This window comes from Eptesicus fuscus, chromosome 21 (assembly GCF_027574615.1).
Source record: "Eptesicus fuscus isolate TK198812 chromosome 21, DD_ASM_mEF_20220401, whole genome shotgun sequence".
NCBI lineage: Eukaryota > Metazoa > Chordata > Mammalia > Chiroptera > Vespertilionidae > Eptesicus > Eptesicus fuscus.
The window spans coordinates 13,389,335-13,415,172 of NC_072493.1; the positions used below are offsets into that span (position 1 = coordinate 13,389,335).

At 51.4% G+C, this 25,838-nt stretch overlaps 1 protein-coding gene and 2 long non-coding RNA genes across 5 annotated transcripts; 2 read left to right on the forward strand and 1 right to left on the reverse strand.

The window, feature by feature from the left end:
- The first annotated feature begins 258 nt into the window (after positions 1 to 258).
- On the forward strand, positions 259 to 16,742 carry LOC129147797 (uncharacterized). The gene is made up of 3 exons (XR_008555007.1): positions 259 to 411; positions 3,989 to 4,065; positions 16,670 to 16,742. It is a non-coding gene; the product is annotated as an uncharacterized LOC129147797 (long non-coding RNA).
- Positions 5,031 to 25,512, reverse strand: SLC9A5 (solute carrier family 9 member A5). 3 transcript variants are annotated; one of them, XM_028143108.2, is made up of 16 exons: positions 25,326 to 25,512; positions 21,772 to 22,074; positions 20,073 to 20,236; positions 19,799 to 19,877; positions 19,338 to 19,515; positions 18,551 to 18,771; positions 18,145 to 18,347; positions 17,832 to 17,921; positions 17,664 to 17,734; positions 16,805 to 16,934; positions 16,261 to 16,349; positions 15,974 to 16,100; positions 11,561 to 11,731; positions 11,004 to 11,070; positions 9,534 to 9,668; positions 5,031 to 6,402 (listed from the first exon to the last, which is right to left on the reverse strand). In XM_028143108.2, exons 1-16 carry the CDS (start codon positions 25,510 to 25,512, stop codon positions 5,942 to 5,944), a joined length of 2,676 nt encoding a protein of 891 aa, XP_027998909.1. In that variant the 3' UTR covers positions 5,031 to 5,941. The 3 variants fall into 3 exon arrangements, with proteins under 3 accessions (XP_027998909.1, XP_008138122.1, XP_054567135.1); XM_008139900.3 differs by having other exon boundaries at positions 11,004 to 11,073; XM_054711160.1 differs by lacking the exons at positions 9,534 to 9,668; positions 11,004 to 11,070; positions 11,561 to 11,731 and having other exon boundaries at positions 6,101 to 6,402.
- Positions 16,825 to 21,280, forward strand: LOC129147796 (uncharacterized). Its single transcript, XR_008555006.1, has 2 exons — positions 16,825 to 16,909; positions 20,943 to 21,280. It is a non-coding gene; the product is annotated as an uncharacterized LOC129147796 (long non-coding RNA).
- Positions 25,513 to 25,838: the final 326 nt, after the last annotated feature.

Below are 25,838 nucleotides of genomic sequence, written 5' to 3' on the forward strand. Positions count from 1 at the left end.
CGGGAACCAAGCCTCGCCCGGGGAACTCGTGCGCCTCCACCCTCCCCGTCCCCGCACTCATACCCCGGAGACACGCTACGAGGATCAGCGAAGAAGCCGGGGAGGCCACGCAACCGGAGCCCCCTACGTAAGCAGCAGAGCCTCGACGGCCGTAACAGCGTGCAGCCGGCGTCCGCGGGCGCCGCCTCCTGGCCGCGGGGGGAGGGACCGCAGGGCGCTCGAGGTCGCGGCGCCGCGCCGCCCCCTGGGGGCCGGAGGACGGAGCCACAGCCCGCAGCGCCCGACCCCACGGCGGACGCCCGGACGCCTGACAGCGCCTGCTGCCCGCGGGCCCCTCCCTCCCCGCGGCCCAGGCGGCTGGATTCCACCCGCACCTCCAGGCCCCAGTGACTTTGACTCAGCTTCTGTCTGGTAAGGACAGAGACCAACGGCCATTCCATCGTGCCCACTCGCCCAAGAGTGAAAAGCGGGTTCCCGCTAGGGAAGGAGGTGTAGGCTTGCAAGTAAGGGACCATACGGATCCTCCTGGGGGTGGGGGGAAGGGTTTGGGATGTAAGAGGGGGGAGGCCTTCTGCTCCGGAATGCACGAAATGTGGGGGGAGTCCTGCCCCAGCCTCCCTAAGCAAAACAAGGAGCGCTAACTTCTCTCAGCCAGGAGAAGCAAAGTGTGGGCCTAGGGAGTCAGGAGGCCCCAAGAAAGAGAGACTCCCTAAGCCCAGATCAGCTGCTTGGGCTGCTAGGAGCCGGTAAGGGTATCTTCATGGAGAGTGGGAGGGAGGGTCCCCGCCACTGCAACCCCCATGTTCCCTCCAGGCCACAGACCCAGGCGCCAAGAGACAAGTTGTATGATCCCATGATGGGAAGAGGGAGGGGGCAGGGAGGTCACTGGGGTGGGAGCTGACCCAGGCCTGGAAGAATCCACCAATCCACCAGGCCGAGACCCTCCACTGCCCGACATTCCTGGCACTTCTCTCACATACACTCCTTCCTCAGCCAACACCCCTTCCCCGGCAAAGTCCAGCCCGGGAGGCTAGGAATGAGGCCTGGTCCTAGAGCAGATAGTACCGCAGGCCTGCTCCTCCGCTTACCTGCTGGGTGAACTCGAGCAACTCAGTTCTCTTTGAGCCTCACCTTACTCGCCTGTTTAAAAAAGAAAACAAGTCATTTCTTTCCCTTGGGATCGCCATGAGGACTAGGGAAGACCCCATATGCCAAACGTCCACCTGCTGCCAGCACTTGGCCTGGGTTGGCACCCTGCCCCTCACTTCACCCTCGGTCATGGATCCTCAACTGGTGAAAGTCACTTGGATAGTTGACCTGTGAGATCCCTCCCAGTTCTGAAGTGTGAGGTCCCTTTGAGACATGTGGGCCTAGCCTAACACTCCCCAAAATTTCTGGGAAGATGGTTAGAAGGTAGGCTGCGTGGCCAGAAGAAGGCACTATGCCCCCCAATATGCTCAGGCCCTTGGTTCCTGGGTGCAATGGCTTCCCTGACTCTAAGGCAGGGACCTCCCTCGTGAGCCCAAGGAGGCTGCCAGAGGAGGGAAGCCGAGCATCAGAAGCAGGCATAGTGGGAACAGCAATCCCCCCTCCTCCCAGCTGTCACGTCAGCACCCAGAGCCCAGACTCTCAGCTACCGAGGAGCCTCCTTCATGAGCTGATCTGGCTGCAAGAGAGGAGCCTTGGAGTTGTCCTGCTCCATCCCCAACCCCCAGTGGGTCCTCTCAGCCCACCCTCCTCTAGCTTCAGTGAGCATCACGTCCAACCTTGGGTCCCTCCCCAGCTGTCCCAGGGCCGCCCCACTGAGTCACTGCCTCCTGCTCCCTCCCACCCCTTCTGCTACCCACTGTCTGCCCACACCCGCCCACTAGCCAGGCCCCCTAGGAGCCCTAAGAGCTGAGGGGGGAACCTGCTGGCAGGCACACATACCCCTTTAATGCCAGAGGTAAATAAGAGGCCCCTAGCCACAGGCCATAGCTAACCCCAGCGCCACTGAGCACAGGCAAACAGATTCGGGCCAGGGCTTGGTTTATTCACTCCACATAGAATGTGCCTTGTAAGCTTCATGAAAACAGAGACTATGTGCTGTCCACTCTGTACTTCCAGCAATAATAAGTGCTTAAGGGATGCCTGAGACTGGTCACACTGCCCCTGCCCTCCCGCGGCTCTCCATCCACGAGCCAGATGTAAGCCAGACTCACAAATGGAGACAGATTCAGAGGCTTCATCTGAAAGGGACACAAAAGAGGCAGAGAACTACAGGATGCGCGGCCCCAGGATGGCAAAAATACAGATAGAAATGGGGACAGCCTGAGGCCTCGTGAGGAATACTGGAATACTGGGGTCTGGGCCTGGAGCCAGCCTGGGCTGCTGACCACAGCAGGCTCTGTGGGCTGAGGTTGCAGGACTGAGCAGTGACTCATGGGGCCCATCTCTGTGGCTCTCCTGGCAGCAGAATATACTCACAGCAGCCTTTTCCACTGAGATCATAAAATGGGAATGGGCTTCCCTCCCCTGCCCTTTTCCCAGCCTTCCCTCACTTTCCCTCAGCCTCCCATTTCTTGCCAATATAAATAAATCAAAAATAAAATGCTCTGTGCCTCAGTGGACCTAGTGATAAGAGACCTGTACTCATTACCCTAACTCCATCCCAAATTTACACACCCTCTTCAATACTGCCCCAGATAGTGAGGGTGACATATACCCCTAACCTTCTAGACCTCTCTCACCTTTGACCTAAATAAACTCCAGTTTCCTTAGTGTGGCATTCAAGGCCATCCAGAGGCATCATCGGAACCTTCCTTTTCCAGGTCCTATACTGGCCTGCAAAACTGATCTAATTACAAGTCTTAGTTACCTCTTCTCTACCTGGAATGCCCACACCCATCTCCCCAGGTCAAAATCCTTCCTCCTTCAAGGCCTGGATGCAGCTCAGGTGGCACTGAAGGCCATTCCTGCCGTTCTGCCCCGTCAGGTGGTAACCCATAGATGAGCTCTGGACTCGCTCGCTCTCCTGCATTCCAGGTGCCTGTCTCCCCGCCTGTGCTCACCTGCTTTCCTCCCCCAACCCCCTTGCCTCTGACCAACCCTATCCGCCTGGCAGTCCCTGTTCTTAGTTACCCAGCACCAGGCCCAGGAACCCCCTTGTACCCTCTCCCCTACACCACAGAACCCTTCTGGTAGGCCCGGGAATCTGCATGTTTGATAAGCTCCTCAATGATTCTGACACTAAAGTCTGAGAATGGCTGCCTGTCCTCTCCAGTACCAGCCCCTTCACGTCCCTGGGCTGCCGGAGTAGCCTCCCAACAGGTCTTCTCTAGCCTTTCCTCTGCCACCCCATCCTGGGATTTCACACATCTTCCATCTGGCTCAGCTACATTTGAGCTTCCTAAAGCACATCAGTGCCCACACCACTCCCAGATCCAAATTCTCCCAGGCCAGCTCTCTCTGGAAGACCCCCCAAAACTCAGCAGGCAGACATCTGCCAAAAAAATAAAAAAACCATCAGCAGCGTCTGCCTACCCAAGCCTTGGGTCCCTGGCTGGTTTCTCCCAACCACATCACCCGCTGCTTCTTGATTTTTGCTGGGTGTGCTCTAGGCATCCTTTGTTTATGCTGCTCTTTCTATCTAGAATGCACCCACCCAACTTTGCCTGTATTGTCTGAGCCTCTACACACACGCACACACACTCCCAAAGCCTACCCAGATCTCCTCCTGTCAGGGCTCTTTGCCTTATCGTATAAGACCAATAATGACCAACATTTGTGATCCCCGTGGGCCAGGCTCTGTACTAGATTCTTCTTATTTTACCATTGAATCCTGAGCAACCTTATAAGTATGATTGTTATCCCATTTTAGAGGTGAAGACACTGAGGCCATACCTGGTGAATGACAGCTGGGACTGTTAACTGCTAGGCCTTACCACTGCCATCTGTAAACAACTTGAGTGCAAAGCTTACATCACTCTTTTCTTCCCACTTTCCCCAGGCCTAACAGAAAAAGTGACTCAATTTGTAACCTTGGCAGTGTGTCAAGTCCTTCAGATCTTTAGAGACAGAAAGTGGGTTGGTGATTACCTAGGGCTGAGCCAGGGGTAAGGAGTAACTTTTGGGAATGATGAAAATGTTCTAAACTTAGATTGTGGTGTTGCACAACTCAATGTATTAAAAATCTCTGTACTGTACATTGTAAATGGGTGAGTTTTAAGGTATGCATGTTATATCTTAGTGAAGATAGATGTATTGTTTAATGTTTTTTATTGATTTTAGAGAGAGGGGAAAGGAGAGGAGAGAGAGAGAGAAACACCAATGTGAGAAACATCCATCAGTTGCCTCCTCATGCATCCCAACCGGGAATGGAACCTGCAACCTGGGTATGTGACCCAGAATCAAACCGGGACCTTTTGGTGCACAGGACAACACTCAACCAACTGAGCCACACTGACCGGAGCAAGATAGATGTAATTTTTAAAAGTCCTTCAGTCACAATTCCCCTTTAAGGAGATTGAATCTGGAACTGCTGTTACCAGGAATTTCTATCCCTAGATGTTCCTGGAGCCCGCACTACCCGATTTGCATCATAAACACTCACAGTAGCCAGCTCCCCTGAGATTGCCCTCCCACCCATGTGCCCAGCACTTCTGTTCATTTGTCCTGCACCTGCCTTCACGTTTTCAAGGAAGGCTCATCGGTCGTGTGGTGGCTGCATCTCTGGACACCATGGCACCTGACCTCTGGAGTCTCTTCTCCTGCTGGCCTTCACCATTTTGTGGACTCCCAGTTCTGTGACCCTGTGCCCATAGAGGTCTTGGACTGCCGCTGCAGGCCCCTGAAAGGGGACAATATTGGGAAGGTCCAGGAGAGGAGGGAGGGAAGGCCAGAGGGCCTAACAGTCCTTCCCAGGATCCCCCTCCAATCGCTGTCCCAGAAGCCCTGGGGCAGGCGGATGGAAGTTTCCATTTCCCTCACTAAATGCCCTTGTTGTCACCCCATGCCCCTAGACCCCCAGACACTTGGACACGGGACACCCATCCATCTGAGGGATGTTTAATGTAGCTTCGGTTCAAGGTATAAAACACAGGGCAGGTGCTAACCCCAGGAAAGTCACCTGCCACCCTATCAGCCCCCAGAGCAATGGAACAGTGGCCCTGGCTCCATTCCTGTTGGGGAAATGTCAAGGTAGTCACTGTCTCCCTTCCTTAGGAAACCAGATCCAAGGCCCTGAAAGGTCCAGAGTTGGACACAGAGCAGCAGAGCCTGAGTGACCCTGGCTAAAAAGCAGCCCTGACATGAAGCCTGGCCCAGCTCTGTGGCCTTAGTCCTGGAAAGGGAGGAGCTATCACCCCAATAACTGGCAGCAAACGGGAGATAAAGCAAGAAGTGAAGACAGATTCCCAATGCCCTAAAAAAAATTGGTTATAGGTAGCTGACATAACAGGGCAGCAAAGCCCGAGGTTGAAACCTGCTCCACCTCCAGCCTAAGCCCTCTGAGGACCAGCCCTTGAGGAACCTCATTGCCACTGTCCTTGAGCTGGAGCTACGGAGGGGATGGAGGGCAGGAAAGGCCAGTGTCCGCTGAGCAATGATGCCCTTGCACTGGGGGCAGGAAACTGCCTAAAGTGACCCCAGGAAGACCCTCTGGGGAAGGGACATCAGCAGTCCAAGTCTCTGGGCCCAGTCCCTAGCTCTGGACTGGGTCTTGAGCCAGGGTTAGGGTCTCACTCAAAGGGGAGGTGGCAGGCGTTAGAAGCAGCGGTGGTGGTGAAAAGGGCCCCTTTAAGGACCAGCCCAGGAGACCCTTCTGACCTGCCCTTAAGGAGCCCAGTTGCTACTTCAGTCCAGGCCCCTCTGACCCCAGGTCAGGCTGAGTGGGCTCCTCTGCCCTTTGTGCGGGGACTTCCCACAGGGACTCCAGTCTCCTGCGCCCCCTCGAGTCCCTGGGCTACAGCCGGCCTCCTCTGTTGAACTGGATGCACCAGTGAGAGCTGGCAGTGCCTGGGCTAAGATGCGACTGGTCCTCATGTTGCATGAGGGGCTGCAGCTCCTGTTGCCGGGGGATGTCAGCGCTGCTCTCACTGCGAGAGCGGCCAGCCTTGGCCAGGCTCGGGGGAAAGGCGAAGCTCGGGCGCGGGTCAAGAGGGGCCTGGGGCTCCTCAGCAGCCAGCGGGCAGGGAGGCAGACGCGTCAGAGTTGGGGCCTGGGTGCAGGACGGGGATGCCAGGCTCTCCAGGGATGAGATGCTCTGGTTCCAGCCCATCTGCATGTCCACCGGCACAATCTTGGTGGTTTCCGAGGATACATAGACCACCAGGTCCCCCTGCCCACTCTTCCAGGGCAGCTCCTTCTCTGCGCAGGTTGGAGAGGGGGGGATGATACGTGGACTCGGACACACCTCAAGGCTCCCTGGAAACAGAGCGTACACACACACTCAGTACCAACACAATGGGATTCTCAACTATACATTTTCATAACTAAAATCATTCCACAGTTGCCGTATTACATCCATTTGTGTGATTATTTGATGAATGCCTTGCTGAAGGGAAGCCCCACAGCTGGTTTTGCTCTCCATTGTATCCCAGGCATCTAGCACAGGGCTGGGCACATAGTAGTTGCTCAACAAATACCCTTTGAAATAGGAAAGCAATGAGCCAGGCAGGAAAAAAGCCCCATCAGTAATCAGCTCTCAACCGACTTGCAGTCTCAGGAACCACATCCTGCCAAGCCCCATCCCAGGGTGAGATGGCAGCGAGGGTGAGGAAGATCTCAAGTCTCCAGCCAAAGGCTTTGGTGCTGGGAGCCCTGTCTGAGCACCCACCACAGCCCTCTGGTGGGACAGAGCCCAGGAGTGTGAGCTCATACAAACCTAATAGCAGCCTAAAGCCGTGCCAAAAAAGAAAGTGCCAGAGCACAGAGGACATGAGCTGAAAATCCCAGAATGCTGGCAGCCAGGATGGAAGGCTCAGCCCCTGTAGGACAGGAAGTCTGAGGTTCTGAAAGAGGAAACCTGGGAAAGAGAAGCTCTCTGGCCAATGTCAAGCACAATGCCTTGCAGATCAGTATGTGTCTGCTCATTGATAAAGTCCTGAGCAGCCCAATAAACTGGACTAGATTGAGTATATTATAAAATGTACTGATACTGTGATTGAAAATAAAACTGCCTCCCTGGAGAGACCTGAAATATTAACTACCACAATGAAATTAAAACAACAAAAACTTTCAGTGTTCACCTTTGGACACTAGGGAACTAACTCATGGTCTGAAAACTGATAAACAAAAGGGAACAAATCAAGCATTTATCCATTATTTCCTGTATGAACTATATCTCAAAATAACTAAGTAATTGATGAAAGGAAGTTGCTTAATAATGCAGACCCCCAAAAAATAAACGTAGAATATCACCATTGTGCAACCCCCAGTGAAATGTTGGATTTGGTCATGATCATCAGTGACTGCTAAGACCAGTCGATGAAAAGCTGACAGGGAACTTGACAATGCAGGGTTCAGGGTAACAGCATCTGAACCCAGTGGTCAATGTTAACTTCACAAAAAGACACCTGGATGGTATGGGCTTCCTGATGTGTTGCAATAGGAAGTACACCATTACCACCTATAAAATATTTTTACCAAAAATTTAAAACTGCAATCTGATCTAGATGTAATTACCAGTTTAGAGGAAATATAAGATAGCTAAGAAAATGAGACAGAGTCTAGATACACAAAGTTAGAGAAGTTGCGGGAGAACATACAGGAAGAAGGGGTCAAAGGGTGGCCAGGAACCACTCATCGAATGGAATAATTCCTTCTGTTTTTAAAGATTTTTACCAATAAAAATAAGTAAAGGAAATATAAGGAACAGCGAAACATACTAAATGACACTTTTTGGATACAATTAGCAAAATTCTGACAAGGAAAGACTATGGAACAAAACAACCAGGTATTTCAATAAATACATTGCAAGGCAGGGGGCGGGGAGTAGGTGGCAGAGGTTTGGGGGAACCTATAAAAACTTGACACCATTGACATGTTGGCACAGACCCTTCTCTGTTGTGGGGGCTGGCCTGTGCATTGTAGAATGTTTAGCACCACCCCTGGCCTCTACCCACTCAATGCAAGTACACCCCTCCGGTCATCACAACCCACAATGTCTCCAGACTTTGCCAAATGTCTTCTAAAGGCAAAAATCTCCCCACCACCACCCCCCTGAGAACCATTGCTAAAGGTTAAAAAAGGCTTTTTGACTAAATGCAGTATGTGGGCCTTGTCTGGATTTTTATTTGAAGAAATCTGTAAAAAACAAATATTAAGCCAATCAGGGACATTTGAACATTAACTGGGTATTTGACAACCACAATTTAAAGTTTTATCATTGTATTATGGTTGTATCTTTAAAGAAGAATCCTCATCTTTTAGTGATACGCGTTGGAGTGTTTATTGATGAAGTGATATATTGGACATCTGCTTCAAAAGAACCCATTCAGTCCAACCAGTGTGGCTCAGTGGGTGAGCATCAACCCATTAACCAGGAGGTCATAGTTCGATTCCTGGTCAGGGTACATGCCCAGGTTGCAGGCTTGATCCCCAGTGTGGGGCATGCAGGAGACAACTGATCAATGATTCTCTCTCATCACTGACGTTTCTATCTCTTTCCCCCTCTCCCTTCCTCTCTATGAATATATATATATATATATATATATATATATATATATACACACACACACACACACACATATATATACACATACACACACACACACACACATATATGTGTGTATATATATATATATATATATGTTTTTAAAAGAACTCAGTGAATAATGATGGTATAGATTAATTAAGATTGATTAGAAGTAGATAATTCTTAAAGCTGGGTAACAGATCAATGGGAGTTCATTTTACCATTCTATCTAATGTATTTTTTTTATTCTTTTTATCTAATGTATATTTTGAAATTTTCTACAATAAAAAAAAACTTTTAAAGACACTTGAGGGTGCTTGAGTCAACTAGCAGTGATATTTATGAGTGGGTTCGTTCTCCACATATGGAAACAAGTAAATAGTGTCATTTAGCCACAATAGTCCCATTTCTATGAATTCAGGCTTCTACCTCTAGAAAGGCTGCCACCCACAACAGGGGCTCTACCTGAGGGCAGGTGTGCTGAGCATGGGTCACAACAGAGCCAGGTATTAGCTTGTCACCTCATGTTCCTCCCCAGACTACAAAGGGAGACAGCGTGGTAGTGAAAAGGCTGTGGGCTTTGGAGTCAAGTTCTGGACCTGCTGTGGGATACTGGACAAGTCCCAAGTTCTGGTCCTCTGAGCTGTTTCCCCTTCTTGGTCATTGTGAGGGTTGAATCAAATCATGTACGTCAGGTGTCTGATATAAAGGCGATGCTCAGTAAATGCAGGTTGGTGAATAAATGAGTGAATGGGGAAAGGGAGTTGTCTGGAGTAGAGACCGTGAGTGAAAAGGGAGAAGCCAACTGCACAGCTCCAGCTTGCTCCAGAAGAGAGGGAGGCAGGGAGGAAGCCATTACCTGAGACCTTGCCCTCTTGCAGAACCTCACTGGTGGCCCGAGCCACAAAGATGATCCCCTCGTCGTCCTTCTCTGTCTCAGAACTGTCGCTCTCCTCCTCCTCCTCCTCAGACTCCACAGTTAAGATCACAGCAGCTGGATAGGGACAAGAGCTGAGTCGGGATGGCCAGCCCAGCAGCTGCCTCTTGGTACTACACAAGCCAGTTCCTTCTCCACCCAAGCAGAGCCCACAGCTGGCAGAGGCACCTGCTTCTCCTCTGGCTGCTTCAGCACTGGCCTGGGGGTTGGGTGCTTGCAAGGAAGGGAAGCGGAGCTACAGATCCCAAGGAGGCAAACTGGGCAAGCAGAGTCCTCAGAGGAAGTCATCAGGGAAGTCACACTTTCTAGCTTTCCCATTGTATCCTCTCAGCCCCAGATCCCATCAATTGAAAACATGAGCATTTGACCTGGCTGGTATGGCTCAGTGGGTTGAGCATCATCCCATGTACCAAGAGGTCCCAGGTTCGATTCCTATCTTTCTCTCCCTCTCCCTTCCTCTCTATCTAAAAATCAATAAAAACATATTTAAAAGAAAAAAACATGAGCATTTGGAGAGCTGGAAGGCCCATCAGTGTTCAGCTCATCCTGGTTTTGCAGATGAGACACTGGGCCCCAGGTTCCCCCCATCCTTCAAGGCTCAGACCAAGCTCTCCCCTTCTCTGTGACACCTTTTCCACGTCCTCAGGGCCTGTAACTTGTAGTTAGCTATCAGACACCTCCTGTCACAAATCCTAATAATAAAAGTCTAATATGCTAAGTGTCCGACCATTTGTTCAACTGTTCAACCAGTCACTATGATACGCACTGACCACGGGGGGTTGGGGGGGGCAGATGCTCCGGCCGGTAGGTTAGCTTGCTGCTGGGGTCCGGGCGATTCGGGACTGGGTGAGACAGGCCAGACACACCCTGGAGCAGAGAGCTCCCGAGGTCTCTCCCCAGCCAGCCAACCTCCCGTGGCCCCTCCCCAGCCTGCCAGCCCAGAATGACCCCATCAGGACTGAGCAAGACTGCCCTGTTCACCCCCATTGGGGACTGGGCAAGCAAGGGCCGGACATGCCCTGGAGCCCTCCCGCAGTCCTTCTCTGGCCCCGATCATGCACCGTTGGGGTCCCTCGGCCTGGCCTGCACCCTCTCAGAATCTGGGACCCCTCGGGGGATGTCAGAGCCGATTTCAGCCTGATCCCCACAGGCCAGGCTGAGGGACCCCACTGGTGCACAAATGCATGCACCAGGCTTCTAGTTGTCTAATAACTGCTTTGAACACATCCAGCTTTAAAATCAAGTGTGCCCATCTAGTCCCTGAGGGGAAGCACCCCAGCTCTGGCACTGAATACAGCACAAGGTAGATCCTCCGGGATTCTGGCTGATGGGTCCTTGCCCTTTCCCTACCCCTCCCATCCTCAGCCTCCCCCTCCCCCACTCCCTGCTTGCCTGTGTCCCGAAAGCCCAGGTCTCCAGGAGATTTCCCATTTGTAGCTGCAGTGTTAGCCACACCATTCTTCTAAGAAGCAAGAAAAAAACCCTAAGCCTCTGGTCCTGGCTCCAACCCCAACCCTGTTGTCTTCCTGACACAGCAGGGGATGGGATCTGTGTCAATCCCAGTGGTTCCACCATCCCTGGGCCCCCCAGGCAAGTGTGGAGTCTGAGTAACCCATACCCCAGTCTGGGCTGAATTAGGGGCTTATGGAGTTGCCCCCTCCAAGGAATCTGCCTTTCTCCTGCTCATGTCATTTCTGGTAGGAAGTCCTGCTGCCTCCCAGCAGGTGGCTGCATGGCCAAGAGGCTGATCTCCCTCTGAAGGCCTCCTCACCTTGCCCTTTGGGGGCTCCAGGAAGATGCAAAAGGGAACCCAGACTGCTGCTGCCACTAAGTCCCTGAGTATTATCCAACTAAGGGTCTCCCTGGGCTGGACTCCAACACTTGGGGGGCTCAAAACTGCATGCGGTCAGTCTCCAGCCCCAGACAGAGGTCCCAAAGAAAGCACGTGCCTTCTTGCAGCCAGCCTTGCGGGGTCGTGGCTTGCTCTTGGCGAAGCAGATGTTGTGCTTGGTGGACTTGAAGGACTCCAGCCGCCGCTTCATGTTCTGCTGGAAGACCTCCTTGTCCTGCCGCTCCTGCGCGTCCTCCAAGATGAAGTGGCGGCTGCAGCTGGCTTTGTACTGGCAATGACAGCCCCACGCTGCCATGAGGCTGGGTGCCTTGGCCTCCCACAGGAATCCCAGGCCACAGCCCCATGGTCACCATAGGCCCTGCCAGCCCAGTTTTTCAAGAACAAAACAAAAATATAATAGGAATCCAGCCAGTCTGGATCTTCAGTTCACTGGGGAAAAAGTTTCCTTTACCCCAAAACCTATTCCCCCAAGTCTGGTTTCCCCTCTCTACTACTGCCCTTCCCCAATTCTCTCTGATTTAAAGTGACCAGAAGCAGGGGGTTATTATGAGAACATGGGGGGATACTTCTTTCTTTGCACCTCCAGTTACGAACCTGTCCACTTGCCTGGTTCACACGCCCCCTTCTGGCTACACAGGATTCTCTCTCCAGGTGGAACTCTCCAGCTAGCCATTCCTACAACCACCTCCATGATACCTCGGGCAGCACTTTGAACTCCCCCATCTCTCTCCTGACACCCCAAACCCTCTCAATACAACAACCACCTGTGCCCAATTCAGGACTAATCCCATCAACTGCTCCTTCCAACTCTTTCTCATAAAAACCTACTACACACTCGCCTAAGACTGCCTCCATTTCTGCCCTTGGCTCTGGCAGTCTTCATTATCTAGTGGTAATCTCCCAAGTACTTCCACCATTCCAGATCATCTTGCCTTACCTCCCATTCCCAGTCTTCCCCTTTCCTATACCTCACATTTTCTGCTTCCCTGCACCAATTCTAAGAGCTCCCTGCAAGTCTCCCATCTGCCCTCCTCTACATATACTCACCCAGAGGTGCCCCTCTCTCGGGAGGTAAAGGGAGGAGTCCTCGCTCTCCACTCCAGCCTCTGCTTTGCTCAGCTCACTCCTGGCTGCCTCCATCAGTTCCCTGCTCCTATTTCTCCCTCTCCTGCTGCTTCTATCCCTCTCTCACCACTGCCCCTTTCCTCCTTGAAAAAAACCTTTCCATCGACTCCACTGCCTCCCATTTGCTGCCAGACTTTTTTACTTTGATTGACACTTTCCCTCATACCCATTATTCCCAGAAATACTACTTCAGGGTCTGCAACTCCCCAGTGCTACCTTCTACCTGGTCACCAGTGCCATGGCCCCTAGTTCAGCGCTGGCCTGACCTCCGTGCAACAGCCAGTCCTACTTCTGCCCCAGGCGTCCAGGACACCAGCTGCTACTCCCAGGGTTCCTTCTCTCTCCTCCTTTGCTGGCTCCCCCTTCTTTTCTTCCATGTGCATTCCTCACAGTGTTGTCCTTGGCCTTCCTCTCTCCCTTCTAAATACTCTCCCCAGCAAAGATATCCATTCCTTTCAGCTTCAGTTAGCCCAGTGACAGAGATCTGTGGTTCCCAAACACCAGCCATCAGACTAGCAGCATTTGAATCACCAGGGGGAGGTATTAAACACAGAGATTCTTGCCTGGCCAGTATGGCTCAGTGATTGAGGTTCGATTGAACCAGGAAGTCATGGTTCGATTCCTGGTCAGGGCACATGCTTGGGTTGCGGGCTCGATCCCCAGTAGGGGTATGCAAGAGGCAGCCAATCAATGATTTTCATCATTGATGTTTCTATTTCTCTCTCCCTTCCTCTCTGAAATCAATAAAAAATATATTTTTAAAAAAATTTAAACACACAGTTTCTTTTTTTGCATTTCATACGACAGAATCAGAATCTGTAGGAGGTAAAGTCAGGAATGTGTATTCCAGCAAGCTCCCCAGGGGATTCTGATGTAGCCAGGTGAGGAAACCTGTGATAAAGAATGCTTCCAAATCTATCTCCAGCCCTTATCTCTCTCTTAAACTATAATCTTAGATTTCTAACTGCATACTAGACACTCCTGTCTCTCCTTGATGACATTTCTGTGGAGAACACGAGGAATTATGTATTATGTTATGGTATAACTAAGTGGATTCAGAACTGGTTCAGTAACCATACCCCAAAAATGCTTGATCCATGTCAGTTTGGAGGAAAGTCTTTAGTAGGATGCCACAGGGCTCTGTCCTCAGCTCTATCCTGTTCAACATTTTTATGTTGACTTGGATGAATACAGAGTTAACAGGTTAGCAAATTTTCATATGATGTGAATCTGAGCAGATATTTGGTGGCAGACATGGGATCCAAACGATGGAATGATGGGCTAAATCAAATAAGATGACATTTAACAGGGATAAGCACAATCTTACTCCAGTTTTGTTTTTTTTTAATTACGCAAGAACAGGTTGGACAGACCCCACTAACCAATCTTACACACACACATATCCATAGACAACCAATCATTATGTACATCCTGATGTGACACAGTAAGAAACACAGAGCATACTTATTGAATGTTCCTGGAATATGACCACACTTCTAGACTTAACTACCAGGAAGCATAGAGGAGGAAGGAACAAGATAAAAACCACCACTGAAATATAATCAACAATATCTGTAAAATGGAAAATTCTCTGAGACAAAGTATCTAGTTTCTTCAATCAATAAATAACAAGGAGATAAAAGGAGGGAGAAGGAAATATTATAGTGTTTTTTTTTAAATAAAGAGACAAATTTACCAAATGCAGTGTGTGGACTTTATTTGGATCCTGATTTAAACAAACCATCTGGAAAAATATATTTAGGAACACTGGCTAGTTGATGTGAGAAGGAATTATTGTTAACTGTTATAAGTGATAATGGTAGTATGTTGTGTGTCTTTTAAGAGAGTTCTTGCACCTAGATACATACTGAAATATTTAGAGATGGTATATGATATGATATGATATGATATGATATATGATATGATATGATATGATATGATATGATATGATATGATATATGGAATTTGCTTTGCGACAAAGTGTGGATGGGGTTTGGGGATCCAGAATATAAGATTAAACTATGCATTGATAATTACTGGAGCTGGGTAATAGATAAATGAGTTATTTTATTCTCTCTAGGTTTGTGGATGAGTGAAATTTTCCATTAGAAAAAAGTAAACAAGGCATGGCATGGCTCAGGGTTGAGCATTGGCGTGGTCCCTACAGACAGGCAGAGAGGGCGTGCCTGGTCAAGGCTTGATCCCCAGTAGACAGGGGTGTGCAAGAGGCAGCCAATCAATGATTCTCTCTCATTATTGATGTTTCCATGTCTCTCCCTCTCCCTTCCTTTCTAAATATATATATTAAACAATATATATGATATATATATAGATGAGATAGGGTTAAACTCCCATTAACTGAAGAAGACACTGGGGGTTTGTCTGATTGTAAGGACAATATGGGGCCGCAGGGTGGTGAGCCAAAGCTGAAGGGATTCTGGGCTACAAGAAGAGAATGGCAAGTTCTAGAACTAGAAAGGTAAGAGAGGCTCCATGCCCTGCCACAGCTAATGGCAGCTAGAATTGCACCTTCCAGTGTGGGCCTGTTTCTATGACCAGAGAAGACACAGCAGGAAGAAGAAATGCTGGCCTCAGGGCAGAAGGCCTGTGGAAGGGAACTGCCTAGAAACCTTTGAAAACATATTCTGCAGAGCTGCGGGGAGTTAAATCAGGACCAGTGGGAGCAAGTTAAAAGGAGGCCAATTCTGTCTCAACGGTAGAAACAGCCTTGACTGTTAAAACTGCCAGAAATGGTAACCGCGGGCTCCCCATTTCAGGAAAGTTCAAGGTAATGGCTTGCTGCCCCCTTGTGGGGCTGTGATAGGTTCCCTCCAGGAGGGGCATGGGCCTTTCTAGCCCCCAGACTTCACAAACAACCTGCACCTGACTAACTCACGTTACCTAAAATAGTGTCTGCCTTCCCCATGCTAAGCTGGTCCCGCAGGCTTTTTCAGCACTTCAGCTTCTGTCTGTGACTGACCCCATCCAGCCCTCTGTTCTCCATCTCCTTCTCAACCCTCCAGGGCCAATCACCCAGTCCTATGCTCCTCTCCCTTCCCACCACCCAGCAGCCGTGTTGCACTCCAGCCTCCTGACTGACTCCCTCAGCCTCTCAACTGGCTCACACAGCCTTTCAACTCACCCCCTCCTATTTGATCTGCATTCTGCTACCAGAGAAGACATCTTTAAACAGCGCTTGTATCACACCAGCCCTTACTCAGAAAAGAAAAGCTGAAAGTTATTACTGACAAGACGAAGCCCCCACTCTTCAACTGGGCATCTATAACCCCCCACAGCTGGTGCCAACCGCCTCTTGAGCCTGCGATCAGGGCCTCCTCAGATCACCCTCACCCCCTCAGAACTCTTACTCCCTGGCTGCTCTCACCCTGCGGCGCGGCTTGTAGAGGCCTCCACAGAGCAGATGGTGCATCACAGCATCCTCACGGTCCCGGCCACTACGTACTGTGTCAATCACCTGCAGATCCAGACACGCTCCACTGCCACTCTCCCTCCTGCAAGAAGCAGGGAGCACGCATGCCGGGGAAGGGCCAGGAGGCACAGGGCAGGGGAAGGGCAGAAGCGGAGGTGCTCACACACTTTCCCAGAAGTGATTCGGAGAGAGGGCCCAAGGGAGAGGAGCTTGAGGAAGGGGAAACAGGCTCAGGGACTTACAGCAGGTTGGTGACAGAGGTCTCTGCCACAGAATTTCGGCTGGGCATCGAGGGCAGCGTGAGCCCAGTGGAGGATAAGACGTGGCCTCCCTGGAGGGACCAAGACAAAGGTCAGCGGACAATCAGATTGAGTGTGTCAGAGGGCAACAACAAAAATAACAATAGTTAACACATTCTGTTCTTTTGATGGTCAAGACTCAACTTTACCTAATGAATCCTCAAAACTCTGTGGCACGGGGCACTCTTATTTCCACTTTCTTACAGTTGAGGAAACTGAGGCTCAGAGAGTGTAAGTGACTTACCCACGGTCACAAGCCTAGTGATAAGAATTGAACCACATTTGAGATGAGATAGGGTTGAACTATCAACCAGAGTTTAGCTGACTCCCACCTTTCTCTGCTGTCTGCCAGACTCTGAATGTCAGCATCAGGCCAGGCTGGTTCCTGCAGCTGCCACTCCACAAGACCATTGAGTCTGCTGTCAGTCACCCCTTCCCGCCTTGCCCTCCTGGCCACCTGCTCACCCACCACCGGTTGCAGACCCACCTGGTCCACGAAGCTGATGGCATCCCGGATGTTGAGTCTGTAGTATACATCCCAGATCTGGTCCCGGATGCGGTAGGCTGACCGCCGCATCAACAGCTGACTCAGGTACTTCTTGTCAAACTGCTCCCACCTACAGAGGAGGCCAGGCCCGGCCCTGAGTGCCATTCCCATGGCCCGGCCAGCTGGCCCTTCCTCAAATGGGGCAGGGACACTACCAGTGCTGGCCTGGCTCTCTTCGTATGGGCCTCAGTCAGGAAAAATCTTGAAGCTAGTCATTGCCCTTATGGAAGTTAATTGTGTTATGGGAAAAGCCTGCCACTAACTGAAGTTAGTACAAATAACTGTAAAACTGCAACCGTGACAAGAACTACAAAGAATAATTACTGAGAGTGATAAGGATTTGTCCTAGCAGAGAGGCCAGGGACAGCCTCCCTAAGGACTTGATGGCTGTGGTGAGATCTGAAGGATGAGCAGAGATTAAGCAGGTGAAAGGGAGGCGAGGAAATGTTCTAGTAGAGAGAACTACATGTGTAAACATCCCAGTGGCCAGGGTGGGAGGAACATGGTGGGTCCTGAAGCTCTGAACCAGGATCCATGTAATTAACAGGCAGATGGTCAAAGACAGAACAGAGCACAATGAGGTGGAGTCCAGCAGGTGCCAGACCATGCAGGGCCAGGCAGGCCTCACTGGGGGGCCCTGTCTTATCCTGAGAGTACTGGGATGCCACTGAAGGGGTTCAGGCAGAGGTCACCCAGCCTGAGCCCGCTGTGTCCCTTCTCAGGAGTGTGGCACATCCCCCATGCTGCCCTGGCTGGTGGGGCTGCTGCTGCTGAAGGAGCCTCGGGGCAGCTCCCTCACCTGTCCCTCCAGTAGTGATAGCCATGGTGCCCCACAACGTCCTCCACTGCAGCCAGAATGTGGTCAAAAGTCTAGAAGGGGGGCGGGTAGGGGGACTGGATCAGGACTCTGCTCAAAATAGGAAAAGGGAGAGAGGGACAGGTGGAGGGATGGGGTTCTGGTACCCACGTGCTCATGCAGCTCCTGGTTCAGGGTAGGTTTGTGATGCTCACTCCTCTTCACTTTCAGCCACTTGACCAGTGGCTTGATGGTCAGGCCCTACAGACAGGCAGCAGGTGAGCCCTGCCCTACCTAGTTCCCTGAGGTGTTTCTCTCCCCATAATTAGGCTTCAGCTTCTGTTTCCTGACCTCAGTGCATTCAAGGTCTGGGAAGGAAGGCCCTTGTACCCGCAACAGGAAGAAGAGCCCCTATCCCGAAGGCTCCAAGCCTCCCCCAGGGCCTGCCACGCCCTCTCCCAACCAACCTTGTGGACTCTCCCACCTGCACGATGACTGTGAAGAAGACCACCACAATAGTAGTGGCCACAAAGTAGTCCTTGGCGGGGACCTTGGTCTTGTCCAGTAGGATGACGAGAGCGAAGGCCACAGCCCCCCGCAGGCCCCCATAGGACATCACCACCTGGTCAATCTTGTCCAGAGGGACCAGCCGGAACTGATTCAGCACCCACGTCTGCAGGACCACACCTACAGCAGGAGGGAGGCCCGTAGGAGCAGGGGATTGGGAGGGGAGCACACTGGCAGTGGATGGCACCAAGTATCTGGGCTAAGGTCTGACAGGGGCTGGGAGGGGATAGTAACAAGGGAAGGCTTAGGAATGTACAAGGATGTGGACTCAGATTGGGAGATGAGCTGGGGCAGGGGCAGGAAGGAGAGGGGGAATGCAATACCGAGGGCTCGGAAGAACAGGATGAAGAAGAGAGTGCCCAGCACCAGCCCGGAGTCCCAGGCCCACTTAGAAGAGTCCACAGCTGAGATGCCAAGCAGCATGAAGATGACCGTCTCAGCGCAGCTGGCTAGAGTCTTCATTGTGTATTTGACAGTTGTGCGTGACTTATGGGAGATGTTGGCCTCCACATACTTCTTACAGCCCAAGCCACACATAGTCACCCTGGGAGAAGAATGGAGAGACAAAGCAAGTGAGAAGGGGTCGCAGGAGGCACAGTTCTGGGGTCTGAACATGCTACAGGAGAGGGTGTGGCCCATCACAGGATGTCACACTCTCCGCCCAGGAGGCATGGAGACCATCCAAGAATAGCTAGAGGTGGTCCTAGGATAAGGGTTCATATCTCCAGGCTTCCTGCTCAGTGCCTCTTAAAGGGGTAGGTAGGAGAAACATACTCTGAATAGCACACTTTCTGAGGCACCTTGGGGGACTGCTGTGGCCACCCCAGCCAGTGGCACCAGGCCTTGAAGCCAATTCCACCTCAGCCCACACCCCACAGAGCACTTCAAGCGAGAAAGATTGGATTTTGGGGTCCCCAGGAAAGTTCTGGACACAGATCCTAGGACGTTACCTGAGGTTTATTGTCTCCCAAGGGGAGTTTGAGGCTCCCACTCCCACAGGGGCTGAGGGGAACCGATGGACTCCTCAGGGCCCTGCATCTGTCCATACAAGGGCCAACCATCTCCAGTGCCCCCTCCCAGCTGCCTGCCTGCAAGTTCCCCAGGACTCACGCAAGAATGGCGGAGAGGGAGGCCATTTCAGCAGTGAGGTAGGCTGCATAGGCGAGGAGGAAGACCAGCAGTGGCTCGATGATGCGGACCCGCTTGGTGAAGCGTGTAGTCAGGGCCAGGAGGAAGGCAAAGACTAAGCCCACGGCTGCCCCGCCCAGACTGACCACAAACAGGGAGGCTGGGGGAGGAGTGGGTTGTCAGCATGACCCCTGGACCAAACCCGGGCTGACAAGACTTCTGCCTGGCAGGGAGTGGAGGAGGATGCCCACTGCACTCCCCGGGGAGCAGGATCCCAAGAAAGACCCTCCTTCTTAGGTTCTCAGGGCCCATTTCTCCTTAAAGGAGGGAAGGGAATGAGGCGGCCTGAAAAGCCTCCTCTGCCCTGAGGCAGTGGGGACAGGAATGCAGCAACCCAGGGGAGGCAGACCTGCAGTGCCAGCTGAAAGTGGGGAGATACTGACCGACTCCCTTCAAGTAGTCAGTGGCCTGCACGTTGGCAGAGCCCATCTCCACAAAGGAGTTGCAGACCTTGTACAGCACCTGAATGAGAAAAGGAGAGTCAGGAACAAGGGGGAGGCAACAATTGGGACTGCTGGGAGAAGGGGAGCGCTAAGACTGCATTTCTTCCCCAGGGGATCTGGGGTTGGGGGAGGGTCTGAGCCTGCTCATACACCCAACCACTCAGAGCGGGGGAGGGCCTGGGATCAGGAATGGCAGCCAGCTGAGCACTCTCACCACGGTGACTGCATCATTGAGCAGGGACTCGCCAAAGACGATGATAAAGAGAGTCTCGTTGACATGCACCTCCTCAAAGACAGCCAGCACAGCCACGGGGTCCACTGCTGAGATGAGGCTCCCGAACAGCAGGAAGTCCAGCAAGCCAGCCTGCACTCTAGGGGCTTTCAAGGGACAGATGGGGGCAGTACTTGGTGATGTACTGAGTCTCCTACTGCATTCCCTGTGACAAGCCCAAACTCCACCCCAGGGTTAAAACAAGGACACCCAGAGAGGGCCTGGGATGATAGAGAGCATCAGCCTGCTAATCAAGAGACTTAAGCCTAAGGCCTGGTTTTGCCACTCACCAGCTCTGTGATGTTGGCACTGTCATTGTCACATGACCTCTTAGCCATGCCTCCTCCTGCGCCTACCTCACAAGACTGCTGCAAAAATCAACCTGGGAGACGGGCTAAGAAAGCTCTTTGTAACCTGAAAAGCTGAAGTGGCACTGACAATAAACACTGCAGCAGCAGCAATCATAACCACCAGCAGGTGGAAACTGGCTGCTGACTGGCTTTATTAGGGAGAACAAAAGAGTGTGCTTTCCCCCACACCTTGGTTCTCAGCCTAAGGGATGTGACCCTCCCAATTCCCAGCAGGAGGGAGAGAGGCTCTCCATCTATGAGGGCTGAATGTGAAAAGCACCACAGGTTGAGACTTGAACATGTCAAGTCTCTGTGAGCCTCAGTTTCCTCATGTATCTATTGGGAATAATAACAGTATTTTCCCCACAAAGTTCTTCATTTAGCCAGTGCCTAATGCATTAAAAGTACCCTATTATTAGGATTACTATTAATATCACGGTCTCATGTCCTCCCTTCCTTACAGCTCAGGGAGTTCACTGACCCATTAGGAAAACCAGGATGGAGTCCTCAAGTGAAAATTGCAAACTTCTCCTTGCACCTTGGAAGAAGGCTGAATTACCAACATTCAGAATTGAATGAATTTGGGGGAGGGGGGCAGGAAATGAGGAAGAAGGGAGCAGGTCACAGCAGCCTGAATGCAAAGAGCCTCAGTAAAATGGACCTCTCCTGCTAATCTTGGACCTGATATTAAGTAAGTTTAAGGGCCTCTATTTCTTCATCTGTAAAATGGGATAAATTACACCTCAACAGGGCTGCTATAATGAGTCAGTGGGATAAATAAAGAGAACACCCAGTGTAGTATCTTGCATTTTGTGAATGTATACTATGTATTTATTAAAAATAATAAAGTGAGTCAGGATGGTAGGCCCTCAAAGAAATGGTGAGCTGTGCCTCAGGGGAGCAGGGCTGGCAAGTGGCAGAATGGTAACAGGGTAGGAGGCAGCAGGGTAGGAGACACAGGCTTCCCAGCCATGGCAGCCCACACACAGCTGGGAGTCAGGTCCCTGATTATCTGTCATGTTGTAGGAGCCCAGATTCAACTGGCAAAGACCTAAATGAAGGCTTGAGAGCCCATCTGGAGCAATGCCTTCCCCAGAGGATCTGGGGTGGGGGGAGGGTCTGAGCCTGCTCATACACCCAACTAGTCAGAGCGGGAGGTGGGAGGGACCCAAGATGGAGCCTTCCGGTATGGCTCTTGCCAACATGGGATCTCCAAAGCTGGAGGAGAAAAGAGTTGGGTGATGAGTCTGGCAAAACCTCCCTCTGCCAGCTCAGGTCTTAGAGTTACTCACCCACAAGTCCAGCCTGCTGCAGGCCCCAGAGGGCAGCACCTGTTGTGAAGGCATTCCAGAGTGTGCCCACCACGGCATAGGTGAGGATGGCACCTAAGTTGTCAAAGAGCAGCCGGCTTGGCATGAAATAGCCTGAGTCTAGCACGATAGGAGGCAGAAGGAAAAGGAAGAAGGTGCCTGGCTCCAGCTGGTACTCAGCTTTCTTGGCCACAGCCAAGACAATGCCTCCAAGCACCAGTCCCAGTAAAATCAGCAGGCAGCTCTCAGGGACCACAGACGTCACCTTCCGAGACAAGTGAAACACTGCAATGCAAGAAGAGGGCCAGAAGTTTCAGCTCACAGAACACACACACACACACACACACACACACACACACACACACTGGCCTATAACCTCCCAGTCTTAGAAGGTTATCCAAGGTCAGGACCCCTGACCCTGGGACCAAGGAAGGAGAAAAGAAATGCAGGACTCCTAGAATCTCCAACCTTCCAGGGCTACAAAAGTTGTCTATTTCTTGGTGCTGCTACCATGGTAACCTACACCATTGCTTGCTTTTTCCATTTCCAGAAATTCCCCCTCCTCTCTACTTCATATTCAGGGGACCTCACCTTTCTCTGATTTCCCTTATTCGTCACCATTATTTGAACCTCAGCAAATGCTACTCAATATACTTTTATGTATAACATAGGTGTAAAAATCAGGGCCTCTGGAGCCAGGCTGCTTGGGTCCAAAGCCTGGCTCCTGGATTTACTAGTTCTGTGACTTTGGAGCAAATAACTTCACTTCTATGACTTTCAGTTTTCTCAAGAATAAAATGGGAATAAAAACAGTAATGATATCATAGAACCGTTGTGAGGTTTAAATAAGACAATCTACTCAAAAGTATTTGGCCCAGTCCTTTATAGTAAGCACTCAATAAATGTTACCTATTATTATATTACTGTGTCCTGTCTCCCTAACTAGACCATAATGAATATTATACCTCCTAGGAGCACTATGCTAGTCCAATGTGCTTTTCATTAAAAGGCTCACCAAGGACTCAGTACTTTAAAATGTATTGGGTTTAGCCCTGGCCGGTTTGGCTCAATGGATAGAGCTTCAGCCTGTGGACTGAAGGGTCCCGGGTTCGATTCCGGTCAAGGGCACATGCCCAGGTAGTGGGCTCGAGGCAGCCAATCAATGATTCTCTCTCATCATTGATGTTTCAATCTCTCTCTCTCTCTCTCTCTCTCTCCCTTCCTCTCTCTGAAATCAATAAAAATATTTTTTTTAAAAAAGCATTGGGTTTAACAATCAGAAGATCTCTAATTCTTCTGTCTCTATCACTTTCTAATTGTGTGATCTCAAGCATATTATTTAATTTATCTGAACTTCAATTTCTTCTCCTATAATATGGGGGAAATACCCATTACACAGGGTGAGGATAAAATGATATAGTGGGAAATGTGCCTAGTAGGATGTTGGATAAATAGCTGATTCTCAAATGTTAATTAAATATGACTCTGGGGCAAAATAATAACAGATCTGTCTCTAGGAAAAGAGAAGGTGGTATGAAATGGGTTTCTAACATTATTTCCACTTCTACCTTTGCCTCTAAAATAAGTTCTTCCGGCTTCCTCTTGGTCCCTGAGGCCACGAGTGAACACCTCTGTCCAGGCAATCCCTTGGGGTGGTGGGTAGTGGGGTAGGCCTCCATGTTAGCCTGTGTGAGATTCAATGCCAAGACAGTGCCCTTTGGAAGCCCCTCCCCCAAAGGACCTAGGACAGTGCCTGGCACATAGTGGGATCTACATAAAGATTTGTTGAGCCTGGCTGGTGTGGCTCAGGTGTTGAACATCAACCCAGGAACCAAGAGGTCACTAGTTCAATTCTGGTCAGGGCACATGCTAGGATTGCAAGCTCAATCCTCAGTAGGGGGCTTGCAGGAGGCAGCTGATGGATGATGTTCCTCTCTCACTGATGTTTCTATCTCTCTATCCCTCTCCCTTTCTCTCTCTACAAAAAAAAAAAATCAATAAAGCATATTTTTAAAAAAGATTTGTTGAATAAAAGGGGCGGGAGGGATCTCCTAGCAATGAAGCTGGAGGAGGATATCCCAGAACATTCTGATATTCTGCCTATCTTTCTCCTCCTTGCTTTTTTTTTTTTTTTTTTACTGATGCAAAGGAGGCTCTCTTCTCCTACCTCCAGGGGAGGTGTCATCCAATCTAGGAAAAGCACTATGATTCTATGATTTATGGGGGAAACTACAGTCATTGCTATAAGCCTAAGTAAGACAGGAACTCTCCTACAGCTCACAAACTTCTCAGCAAACCCAATTCTTGGCTCCCAAATCTGAGGCTCCTCTCGCCTTGCTCTCCTTGCTGCCAGGCCCTACGCTAAGTTCAGTCATAGATCTCCCACAGACTACCTTTGGTTCCCCCCTCTCTTCTCCTCTAGGAACCCTATTCCATTCTCATCTCCAGAGCATGCATCAACCCCGGCAATTCAATACCCATCACCAAAGCCTGTCCGCTGACAGAACTAGGCTCCCTGACAGCATTTAAAGCCCCCATTCTCCATTATCAATGGGCTGCCACAGCAGAGTGGAGAGTTCTTCAGTTCCTGCTCAGCCTCCCTCCTCTCAGCAGTGTCCCTGGGGGAGGAGGGGGCAAATTCGAGTCTATGTGATTCCTACATGTACCGGTGAGATTGGAGTACAGACTGTGCCAGCATAGACGGGGAGTGAGTAGCAACACAGCTATAATTAGTCACCCCCACAGCAGAGTCTGAACAACAGGGAAAGGGAGGAGGGTCTCTGGTGGGAGGAGGGACCACTGGCTGCTCAGAAGTAGGGAGGAGGGGACAGAGGCTAGGAAAGCTGCACTGCTCAAGGAAAGGATTCTGATGCATAACCTTCAGTGTTGTGTAGACTGAAGGAGGTCGGGGGTATGAAAGCATCTAGTGCTGGCAGCACAGAGTAAGGCCCCAATAAATGGAAGTTTCTTATGCCCTGAAGTGGGAAGAGACTGCAGACCTGAACTTGAAGGGATGGGGTGGGGTCCCACAGCTAGGCACTAGAAGGAGACATCTTTAGGGGACTAGAGGAAAAGTGACAGTTTAGTATCCCGAAAGAGTGGGACACTTGGACCTGGTCTCCAGGGAAAACTGTTCGGGGTCAGGATGCCTGGGTTTCCCCCAAGAACACCATCCCCTCAATGTCCCCTCACGTCCTCACCACTGCCAGGGGGTTCTGGGTGGCTGGGGATTGGTGGAGAAGCGAGACCTAAGGGCTTATTGCAAGGGAAAGAGGGGAGCAGAGAGGGCAAAGGAGTCTAGGGATGGGGAAGTAGAGAGCTAGGGCAACCCCTGGAAAAGGCAAATCCTCAGAGCTCCCACGCGAGGAGAAGGGGAGGAGGGAAACCCTCAAGAGGCAACGCAGGAACTCTGTGAGAGCCCGGATTGTGGAATCACAACCCAAGTCCCAGCACTGTGCCAGAAGGCGGCCCTGATTTGGGAACTAGGGGTTGGGGGCGGGTCCGCTGCCGGCCGGCACTCGAACATACGCACTCACCGATTTTGGCCAGGCTGGCCACCAGGATCCACAGGGCTACCAGGTAGGGGGCCTCCACTTCGTGCCACTGCCAGCGGAAGAGCACCAACCCTGGGAGAGGCTCGCCCGGAGACCCTGGCTCCTGGGTGGGTTCTTCGGTCGCTGCCGCCCCCACCAGGGGCAGCCCTAGCAGCGCGGCGCGCAGCATCCTGCCGCCTGCCTAGTCGCCCTCCCGGCCCCGCGCGGCAGCCGGCCCCGCGTCGCCGCCGCCGCCGCCTACCGGCCGCCCCCGCGTCACAGGCACGTGGGACGCGCTCCCCCCAATCCCGGATCTGATACCCCCAAGCCAGGTCTGGACTCTGAGATCCTGTCCCGGGCGTCCCGTCCGTACTCGGGCTCCCCGGCTCCTTCCGTCTAAACCAGTCTCAGCTCTGGAAATTCTCCAGTGCAGCCCTCCCCCAGGTCCCGCAACCTATCCCTTTCAATCCGCCTCCCCAAAACCTTCCCCGGCTCGGATTCGCGCTGTGAGCGACC

Coding starts and splice junctions, on each gene's coding strand:
- SLC9A5 (XM_008139900.3), bottom strand. CDS start 25,512: ATGCTGCGCGCCGCGCTGCTAGGGCTGCCCCTGGTGGGGGCGGCAGCG. Junction 20,237..21,771: donor GCAGCAGGCTGGACTTGTGG/GTGAGTAACTCT, acceptor GTCCCTTGAAAG/CCCCTAGAGTGCAGGCTGGC. Junction 17,735..17,831: donor ACCAGGAGCTGCATGAGCAC/GTGGGTACCAGA, acceptor CCCCCCTTCTAG/ACTTTTGACCACATTCTGGC.